The sequence below is a fragment of the Malania oleifera genome, chromosome 1 (assembly GCF_029873635.1).
Source record: "Malania oleifera isolate guangnan ecotype guangnan chromosome 1, ASM2987363v1, whole genome shotgun sequence".
NCBI classification, from domain to species: Eukaryota; Viridiplantae; Streptophyta; class Magnoliopsida; order Santalales; family Ximeniaceae; genus Malania; species Malania oleifera.
This window is the reverse complement of record NC_080417.1, coordinates 13,146,860-13,157,942: the sequence shown is the minus strand read 5'-3', so window position 1 is coordinate 13,157,942 and position 11,083 is coordinate 13,146,860. Positions and strand designations below refer to the sequence as shown.

Sequence of the window (11,083 nt, the reverse complement as noted above, 5' to 3'; positions counted from 1 at the left end):
TAACATAAACATTTTTTTTATTGAGTTGGCACACATATTTTTTACTTTGATTACAAAACATAAGATATATATATATATATATATATATATAAAATATATATTTACTTCCTAATATTTTAATTCCTAGGTTAAAGGATGAAAAAGATTTGCTCAAGAATAATTTATTTTTCTAAATAAAACTGCTGAGTGCCATGGCACAAGAACGTGACAGAACTGTACAAGCAGAATCCGAGGGAAAGGCATCATTATCCGTGAGAAGGTGAGGCTCATAGAGCCAATAAAGCAGTTTCACCCACCCTTCTTATTAGCCTTCTTTTCATTTGGTCACCTCTAAAGCTGCAAAACACAATCCCCATTTCTCTCGGCGCCTTCGCACCAAAAACGACATATCTCTCTCTCTCTCTCTCTCTCTCTCTGAGGTTGGCCATATGATCTGTTGAGCAGCTCTTCGGCCTACCACCCCCTCGACTTTGCTGCGATGACCTCGATTACTTCTGTCGAATTGAACTACCTTGTCTTTCGCTACCTTCAAGAATCAGGTCACTTTCCTTCGCTATTTATTATTTATTTTGGTTTTCATTCGTCCTCTTTTGTAAGTTTTCGGGCACTGTTCCTAGCTCTAAATGTATTAGGGTTTCTAGTGATTTATTTTTCTAGTGCTGCACTCATAATTTCTCAGTTAGTCTCTGTTACTTGCTCAATCTCGGGATTCAGAACCATTTTAGGATTTGATTAGGGCAGCAAACCAAGGGTTTGGAAATGCATTTTTTAATTTTTTGAAATTTCATGTTGCCTAATCTTGGCGAGTAGTGGAGGGAGCTTCTAGATCCGTGGACGCTAATTTTTCATTTTGCGGTGGGTCCTTTCTTGGGACATTTTGGGGACAAGGGGTTACATTTGAGCCATAGGGTCTGCCGTTTATTTGGGAAAAGCTGAGACCTCAACAACCCATAGTCTCATTTTTTGTAAGCTCATTATATGTGCATAGTCTCATTTTTTGTAAGCTCATTATATGTGATTCAAATTTTATAATATAATTGCCAGTATAGAAGTACACTTGTTTATTTTTCAAGCTGTAATTAATTGAATCTTGGCATTTTGGCTCCCAAGAAACAAGGTATGTACTTTTCAAATAAGAACGGTACCCCACGGTTTCTCTTCGGCTGGATGAATTCTGAACTGTGCTGTGAGCATGGACTAAATTTTTACAGAAGAGGCTTATGTTTATGTGTCTCTGCATATCTCCTTTAACAGCTTTGGATTTTAGATGCTCTAACTGTGTCAACGTTGAATGTTCAGAGGGATAATATTTCCTGGGCAAAATACTTAAGATATTTGTGAGGAGATATCTTATGCAGCTAATACAAGCTGAATAACTTATGATCGTTATTCTTCAAGTGAAAATTTGAAATAACTCTGAACAGGACTTCAAAGTGTTTTTTTCTTCCCACTAGAATCTATTTTCAGCTGGAACAAATGGGGCCCAGAGGAATTTATTTTATTGTTGCTAGAGTGCCAGTGTAATATATTAACAGTAACATATTCATAAGAATTAATTTTAGTGTTGTTACTGTCTGAAACAGTTATGATCTCATTATCAAGGACACCAAATATAGGATGAGGTGATTTCTGCAACTAAAATATATAAAAAATGGATTGAATTCTCTTCAAACAATCTAGAACTAGCAGAAACAGTTATAATGTCCTTTTAAAGGATGCGGAAACTAGGATGAAGCAATTAATGAAACTCAAATAAAAAACATTTGAATTCTCCAAAAACAGTGATGATGAAGTCTAACTCATTGGGAGGCAGAGAAAGAGTCAATATTCATGAAAGAGTAGTGACAAAATAACAGAGCAGATGGATCGCAGATATCTTTGAAGCATTCTTTCTGGGAAGGAACAAGGGGGCTGTATCAAATTCTTCTATGCCCATAGGTTCCAGAAGCAATTAAAATGGCAGATTCCTGGAAATAGTTAGGAATAACCTTGGAAGATATGACATAATCAGAGGTTTGGTATGACATAATCAGAGGTTTGGAAGATGCTGAGACTGAAGGATTCTTTTCCCAAAAAGTTTGTGAAGTTGCAGAAATGGAGAAAACCTACAAAGACAACTGTGCCTAGTGCTGCAGGTATGTATTGTGCAACAACAAAACTTATATGCAAAACTGGTCCAAAAAAGGGAAGGATGCTGGGTGGAAGTTCAGAGCTCAGATAAAGCATTGTAATGGTTGGGTATGTGGCTTTGATTAGAAGATTTGCTGGCCAAGGCTTAGTTCCTAGATGTTCTAAGATGCAACACTGGCCTGAATCTTTGTGGAGCCTTAAGGTTGGTGTAAAAGGTCTTAATTTGAATTGATCCCCTTTTCTCTTCCAATTTCATCAAAAAATTGAATCAGAGAAGATTCTGTTGAAGATACTGTTTTTTGGGGAAGATGAAGTGATTGTGGATTGGTGGCATTCAGTTTTGGGAACCCATAGAAATAGTGCTATGCCAACAGATTTATGGATTTGATCCCTGGGATTCCCTATTCATCTGTGGGAAGACAGCATTTTCAGAAGAATAGGGGATCTGTGCAGGGATTGTATAGAGATAGATGAGGCCACAGAGGGCAGATTTGATTGCCAAGAAGGTTGTGAGAACTGAGCAACATATGTTGGCTGAAAGTAGTGTCAGATGGGAAGGCTGGTGTTACAGCATCCAAATTTGGCTTGAATCAGTGCCTTGCTGAGCTTCAATGAATGAGAGATGGAATTACTGGGGGAGTCACATGTCTCGAAGCATGGGTACCGGTGGTTCGGACATAGGAAAATGGAGAGGAAATAAGGCTTCTGTGCTGACACGTCGTAGGCAAGCAAAGAAACACATTTAGGAAGACCCTAGAAGATGAAAAGGAAGCCCAAACTTTGAACTCCAATGTTGTTGTGTTGGGCCGAGTTTTGCTACCAAGCCATAGCAACAAATATGCCTCTGTATAAATGTAGTGATTTTAGATCACTGACTCTTCTTGCCAGGCTCATTTTTTCAAATGATGCTGCTATGAAATCAAGGCTCTGTTTTTCTATCGGACCCAACAATTTCTATGCCATTTGGTTTCTTTTGAATAGGTCCAAAAATAGTTCACTCGACCCAAGCTGTAAGCTGAGTCTATTAACCCCTTCTGTCGGTTCAAATAGGATTCAACAAGTCATAAGAAAAATAGAGCCCTGTGGTGGTTGTCTCTGACAGACACAATGGTGGAGATATTTCAGCCCAAGAACTTGTTAAGACTTTGACAATTGATGGGAGCTAATCAATGTTGAGCCTTGAAATGACAATTGTTTCCTTTGGAGCAGATGATGGCAGTATGGTGTTGATTCTTTTGTGCCCAAGAAGGGAGTTTTAGATTGTGACCCAACTGAAGTAATTGCTCCAATAGAAGAGAGTGAGTGGGAGAAACCAAAAAAATTTCAAAGCATCATGAGGATAAACCTGGTTTGCAAAGCAATGATTTTACCCTTTGATGGATTTGAAGATGATGTATTTTAAGTTCTTTCATAGCACTGAAGAAAAATAGACAGAATACTGCCTGTTAAGAAAACTGATGGGAAGGCAAATGAAAGAAGGGACTTGAGACTATGTCAGTGTTCTGTAAATAATGAGAAGGGAGGAGGAAGGAGTGATGCAGACAGGTGCAAAAAGTTCCAATGAAGATAAATTTAATGTCACTGAATGTGAGGATACTGAATGATAAAAGCAAAAATGTCATTTTGAAGGGTTTTCTGAAGGAATGGGTAGCCTGATCTTGCCTGCTTGGAGGAGGCAAAGCTGGTTGAATAAGGGCATCCCTGGGCCACAAGGCTCCTTGCTTTGCGAGGGTAGGGGGAGGGTCAATGTATTATTAGTAGCCTTAGGCTGTTCCCTTGTACTCGTACCCATGACCAACCGGTGACAAAGGAATGTAGGTTGATCCTAGGTTTGAACACTTGGAATGGAGTGGAATTGAAGGGGTATAGTGATTTTGTGGAACATAAACATTCTTTAGAAATTAAACACCATAAAGAAGAGAGTGCTCTATCTTCTGCAAATTCCAATTCATAGCTTCTGGGAATGTGTCTCCAGAATTGTGTATAGAAGAGAGGTAGGAGTTAGAATGTTCATAGGAGAAAAATGGGGAGATCTATGGTGTGTTGCGGATGATTTTAATATTGTACTTTATCCATTTGAAAGAAGCAGTGGAAAGATGGTTAGAGCTGCCTGTGTATGAATTTTAATACTTCCTATACTTGGAAGCACTGATTCTCCTTTTTAGAAGGGGTTGAATTTATTTGGTCTAATTATTGGGATTAGCCTTTTCTTTTCAGTTCCCATGAGATTGGATAGGCTTTTAAATCCCTTTTCTTGGGATGAGTAATATCTAGGTTCTCTTTAAAAGATTCTCCTTAAGCCAATCTCTGATCATCCTATAATTCTGAGATGTGGAGGAATAAGGATGGGTAAGACCTCCCTTTGATATGAAAATATGTGGCTGATAGGGGTTATGCAAGCTTTGTGATTGTTTGGGAGCTGAAAATGGTCATGGAAAAACTGAAGAATTGAAGACATTAAAATTGAAAGGTCAGCTAGTGGAGGGTATCATAAATAAAGTGGGATGATATTGCAGTCTCTTTAGGGCTCTGTTATCAAGAGATGGATTTCGAAATTGTGGGAAAATCTTAGTTTGCTAGAATTTTGGTTATGGAGGAACTATCTGGTAGCCTAAAATCTAGAGCCATTTGGTTTAAAGGTGGTGATAGAAATACTAGATTTTCCTTGGAGTGGCAGATGTACATAGAAGGTACAATGCCATTGGTAATATTGACACAGATTGTGAGACTTCCACAAAGGAGGAAGAGGCAAGGGGGGAAAATTAGTTGCTTTTTGGAGACTTTTGGATGAACTCCATAAATTTTAGACCAAAGCTTGGTGTCACAGACATTGTGGCTTTGGGAGAGGAGAGGTGAATTGGCTGGAGAGCCCTTGAGGTCAATGAACTAGTGACTGCTTAGGAGTATGATGGGAATAATGCCTCTGGACCCCATGGCATCTCTATTGTTTTTTTTTTGGCATTATTTGGAAATGGTGAAAGGAGATGTTATTCTGGTGTTTAAGGAATTTCGAGTGACTGGAACATTTTTTTTTTTTTTTTAATGCTACATTCATAACTCTCCTTCCGAAGAAAAGTGGTACTAAAAACACGAGAGATTACAAAATACAAGCCCATCAGCCTGCTGAGCAGTATTTACAAATAATTGCCAAGGTTCTAGCCAATTGACTGAACATGGCCATTAGCTAGGTTGTGGTCTCTTTTCAACAGACTTTTGTTGAAGGGAGGCAGATATTGATGCGGCATTGCTTGCTGATGATCTTGTGGATGCTAGACTGAAAGAGAATGTACTTGGAGTCACTTGCAAACTGGATATTGAAAAATCCTACGGCCACATTAATTGGTGTTTCTTAGACTACACCCTCTAGAGAATGGGTTTTGGAGATAAATGGAGGTGATGGATTTGGGTATTCATATCTACTGTTAAATTTTCCGTTTTGGTGAATGTGAGACCAAAAGGGGTTTTTTTTTTTTTTATAAATAAATTATAAAATAAATTCATCAAGGGTATTAAGAGTTAGGGGGTCCTCCTTCCCCCCTTCTCTAGTCTTGTGATGGAAATATTTTGTAGAATGCTTAAAAAAGCTGAAATTAAATATCAAGTCCAGGGTTTTAAAATGGGAGGCACCAGCAATGCTGATTCTTGTATCTCATCTCTTATTTGTAGATGATACTATAATCTTTTGCAACCACTGAAGAGGTGCCAATTCTTGACCTAAGGTGTATTCTTTTGGCTTTTGAGGCAATTTTAGGACTAAAAGTGAACTTGGGAAAGGGGCAAGACTTTCCCATTGGAAATGTAATAAATGTTTTAGAGTGTGGCTCAAATGTTGGGGTGTGGTTTAGGATCTCGGCTTTTAACCTAGTTGGGACTTCCTTTGGGGGTTAAATTCAAAGGCCAAAGATTGTGGGACCAATGTTAGAAATTTGAGAGTTGGCTTGCATGTTGGAAAGGTCAACTGTTCAATGTGAAGGAGTAATGATTTTAAAGAGCACTTTATCCAAATTGCACGTTTACTATATGTCTCATTTCCCTATTCATAGTTTCAGTTGCTAGGAATATTGAAAACATTCGAAAGAGATTTTATGGCGCAGTATTGAAGGAGCTCCTAAGTACCATTTTGTAAGATGGAAACTTCTTTCCGATAAATTAAAGGTGCTCGGATGTTATTTGGTTTCGAGATTATGAACAAAGCTCTTCAAGGAAAATATGGACGTGGAGATCCCTTGAAGAAAAAGAGAACTTCTGGAGGGGCCACTAAAGGTGGAGAAAGCCATAATGGGTTGAGGATTAATGAAAAATAGAAATCCTTGTGGTATGATGTTTTGGAAATGTATTAGCAAGGGCTCAGAGGAGATTTTTTGCAGGCATCAAGTTTGAGGTGAACAGTGTCAACTGTGTTTTCTTTTGGTATGAGATGTGGTGTAGGTTGAGGCTTTGAAGCTCCATTTTTCTGATTTCAATGAACATGTTATAAACAAAAACAGCTTCGTTGGTGATTATGCTGAGTTAATGAAAACCAGGCTGCATGGAACTTAACCTTGTGAAGAACTTCAAGGATCATGAAGTAAATCAGTTTACTGATCTACTTAGCTTGCTTCAGGCTAAGTTGCCTAGAAGGCAGAGGGGCTGACAAAACAGTCTCGGTCCATGCAAAAACAAGGGTATTACAGTTATCCTACTATTCTTTGGTCCATAAGATTGTTAGGGAAAAGAAAAATAGATTTCTGCAAATCTAAATGCCCATCCAAAGTGTTTGTTTTTTTGCTTGAGAAGCTACTCAGATGAACTTGAAGAGAAGAGAAATTTTTACATGGTAAAAGTGTTTTATGTGCAAATAAGAGCACGGAAGGGCTAACCAGCTGTTGCATTGCAAACGGGTGAAAAATCTATTGTGCCTGATTTTTCTGATGTTGGGATCAGCTGGGTAGTTGCTGAAGATGTGGACGAAGAGCTGAAAGCTTGGAGAGGCTTGGGTTGTACAAAATCAACCAAGAATTTTTGGGACCTCATTCCCCTTGCTGTTTCTTTATATATGTTTTTTCTTATGTGATTTTTGGTTGGCTGGAGCTTTTTAATTTTCAACCAGCCAGCCTTTTGTGCTTGGGTTAGGCACCCTCTTGGTGCCTTCTCAAATATAGTTTTCCCTTTAGTTATTGAAAAAAAGAGTTATTTTGGTGTTAATAATGGATTTAAATTATTGGTTTGAGTTTTTTAAAGTTTTAGGAAGAGTAGGGTTATGAGATTTAAACCACTTTGATGGTGGTTTTCTTACTTTAAAAAATAATATTGTGAAGTAAAATTAAAAATGAATTAAAAATTGAAAAATGAAGTGGATTGGCGCTCACTAGGCTACTGTGCTGTTAATTATGGGCTCTACAAGAGCTGTAGAATCTTTGGTTATATGGAAATAATGCAATGCAATCAAAGAATGTTTTAGAAAGAAAAATTTGAGGCATTTGTTTGGGTTCTTATTTTTGAAAAAAATTTCCCACAATTCAATGTAATAGATTGAATTCTTATGTATATGGTTGAGGAATTTTGAGCTTTAGTATGGGTCTTGTTAGGTCTAGGAAAAATAGCATGTTCTAATATGTTTCTTGGGACACAATTCTGCAGGCTTTACACATTCAGCTTTTGCTTTAGGATACGAGGCAGGTATTAACAAATGCCCAATTGATGGCAATATGGTTCCACCTAGAGCTCTTATTACATTTGTACAGAAGGGACTTCAGTACCTGGAGATGGAAGCAAACATGAGTAATGTTAGCATGTTTTATTCTTTTGCATATTGTTTTGTAGGCATTTTGCTGTTATTGCACCTTAGAGTTTTATGTTGATCAATGTTTGTTTTAAGCCTGCCAGACTGATACAGATGTGGATGAAGATTTCTCATTTTTACAACCCTTGGATCTAATCACAAAGGATGTATGTGAATTACGACAAATTATAAAAGATAAAAGGAAAAATCTAGTTAAGGATAGGGACAAAGATAAAGAATTGGACAGGGAGATTGAAGTAGAACGTGGACGAGTTAGAGAGAAGGATAGACAAGAAAGGGAGAAGGACAGACAAGAAAGGGAGAAGGACAGACAAGAAAGGGAGAAGGACAAGCTAGAAAGGGAGAAGGAACGTGAAAAGGATAGAGAGAGAATTGAAAAAGATAAGGAACGAGAAAAGCATCATGAGGATCGGGCAGATAAAATGGTTACTGATCAAGAAGATAAGGTCACTGTCAAACAGGAAGAAAATGGTGTTTCTGCAGGTATTTACTTCAATTTACATCAGGTCTAGTTTAAATTATTCTTTATGATTTTTAGCTTCTTGTATTAGGACTTGATACTTTTTAATTGGTTATTTGACAACATGAAGAAGATTAAGTGTGCTAGAGATTTTTTCTATCATTTTACTATTTGCCACTTTTATTGACAAAATAACTTTATATTTCCTTGTATAATCATATTCATTGCTTCATTGGATTGCTACTTATGCTAAGTTCCCCCTAGCAGGGAATAGTGAGGAAATGAGTTAGTGATTTTGAAACCATTGATAACATGACCTTTTCACTTCGTTGTAGTATTTGGAAGGCCAAAGTTACCTAGAAGATTAAGACTTTTATTTGATTGGTTCTTAATAAATTGAACACCAACAATCTGTCATAGGTAGGAGTTTTTTTGAGGCTTTATCGCTGGATGTGTGTGTTTTTGTTTTGATAGTTTTGAATCCGCCTCTCATTTGTTCTTGCATTGTTCTTTCTCATGGAGGATATGGAATGAGTTATTTGGATAAAACTTGGTTTGCCCAGAGTTGGTGGAGGATTTGCTAGCTATTTTTTTTACAGGATTTAGTAGGGTAGAGATGGATCTGCCTTGTGGATGTGTGGGGTTTTTGCTGTTTTGTGGGGTATTTGATTGGAGCAGAATTCTCATTACTGGGAAGAAGATGCATTGGTATTTGCTCTGGGATAGGATTCAAGTATGGTATCTTTATGGGCTTTTGCGGCAGGTTGTTTTGAGGGGGGGGGGGGTGTTTTGTGAATCAAGAGCATGTTTGGGAGGCTTTTTTATCCCGAGTGTACTTTTTTTCTTTTTTGGCTCTTTCTTCTTCTTAGGAGGATTTTGTATGCTTTTTTTGGTACATTAATTTGTCTTTAATAAAATCTCCTCTTTTTCAATCAAAAGAAAAAAAAAATCTTGAAAAAATGTTTTTTTTTTTTTTTTGCATGTTTGTTGGGGTGCATATCATTAGTCATTACATAGCTGTTGAGGACTAAGTTTGTATTAAGTTCATTAGATAGCTGTTTATGGATTATGGGGATTAGACTTTGGAGTTGTCATTATATACGAATGGTTAGAAAAATGAACTAACCCTCTCTCTCTCTCTCTCTCTCTCGTGCAGTTATGTAGTTTTGCTTAACCCTTTTACTCAAACATGAAATGTAATAGTTCTTGGAATGCTTTTTACAGGGTCAGAACCAATGGATATTGCTACAACCTCCACATCACAGGCCTGTGAAATCCCTAGTTCTGATGTAACAATCTTGGAAGGGCATACTTCTGAGGTTTGAGTGTGAATCCAGTCTTTAAGCAGTTATCCTACCCCCTCGCTGCAAACATTCTGTGATTGCTCATGTTCTTTTCTTCCAACAGGTTTGTGCATGTGCATGGAGTCCAGCAGGTTCCCTTCTTGCATCTGGGTATGCACTTTATGTTGAATGTTGTATTGTTGTTGTCAATAGGGAAGGATTTCCCTATTTATCTGTAGCTACTTGCTATAGTTTAAAGCCATCAATCGTCACTTTGTTATGTATGCTTCTTTAAAACTTTGTCTCTAAAAAAATTATTATTTGGAATTGCTTCACAGCATATATATATATATATATATATATATATATATATATATGTTATATCTACATATGCTTGCATGTATGGATATATATGTTTATGTTTTATATCAGTTTTATGCTTGGTGGGTGGTTTGAACAATTGTACCATTAAAGTGAATCCTTTGTGCAACTTGGCCAAAAAAATAAAAGACCTTTGAGTGGAGCAAAACATTTTGAAGAAAGTTGCTGTCTGCCAAGAAACAATTTATGTTCTTATCTATTATTGTGTGGGAACTGTTGTGAATTTCTTATTTATAAGTGCTAGGGAACTATTGCTTTCAGGCAGGGTAGTATGGAAGGATTTTTTTAGATGATAAAACAAGTCTGTTAAAAAGAAACATAATTACAATGTGAGGAATGTATGTAAGAATTTGAATATCTTGTCTCTTTTTTTTTTTTTTTTTTTAAAAAAGAAAAAGAAATGTGGGGCGAAATGACAAGAAGATATTGGAACATCCATTTGGAAGAGATGATGGAAGCAGGAGTTCATTTTGGTCATGGTACTAGAAATGGAATCCTAGAATGGCGCCTTATATCTCTGGAAAGTAGAGATATAAGGTAGGAAAGTGGAAGCTCCCAAGTTTAATATTTGTCCAGCTTGAGAAATAATTTTATTTTTGAGCATCTATGGAATGGTTGGTCCATTACAGTGGTATTTGTGCTTGTGGGGACTTTTACATGATGTTTAGTTGGAGAAATGGAGAGGATGCAAGAAACATTTAGTAGAGAAGGAAAGAGAATAGAAAAAAAACTAGTTTCACTCCTATTTATTTGGTTCAACAAGAGAGAAACCAACAATAACAACAACAAACAACCAAGCCTTAAGTTCCACTAGGTGGGGTTGGCTATATGAATCCTTTTCTGCCGAATTACACGATCTCGGGCAATTTCCTACTACAATTTAAGGGGTATGAAATCCTTACTATCTCATTCCAAGTTATTATAGCTCTATCCCTACCCCTTCTACTGCCCTTAATAGTAACTAGTTCACTTCATCTCATCGGTGCACTATTTGACCTATGTTACCAATGTCAAAACCATTTGAGCCGCCCCGCTCTTATCTTATCT

At 37.2% G+C, this 11,083-nt stretch overlaps 1 protein-coding gene across 2 annotated transcripts in view; it reads left to right on the top strand.

Moving 5' to 3' along the window:
* Nucleotides 1–205: 205 nt before the first annotated feature.
* LOC131160816 (WD40 repeat-containing protein HOS15) overlaps nt 206–11,083 on the top strand; it is a 56,549-nt gene continuing 45,671 nt past the window's right edge. The window contains exons 1-5 of one of the 2 annotated variants that reach the window (XM_058116706.1): nt 206–539; nt 7,750–7,895; nt 7,996–8,395; nt 9,597–9,691; nt 9,780–9,826. In XM_058116706.1, the coding sequence (XP_057972689.1) occupies nt 479–539; nt 7,750–7,895; nt 7,996–8,395; nt 9,597–9,691; nt 9,780–9,826 (749 nt within the window). In that variant the 5' untranslated portion in view covers nt 206–478. Of the gene's footprint in view, nt 540–7,749; nt 7,896–7,987; nt 8,396–9,596; nt 9,692–9,779; nt 9,827–11,083 lie in introns of both variants that reach the window. The other variant, XM_058116701.1, reaches the window with a different exon arrangement.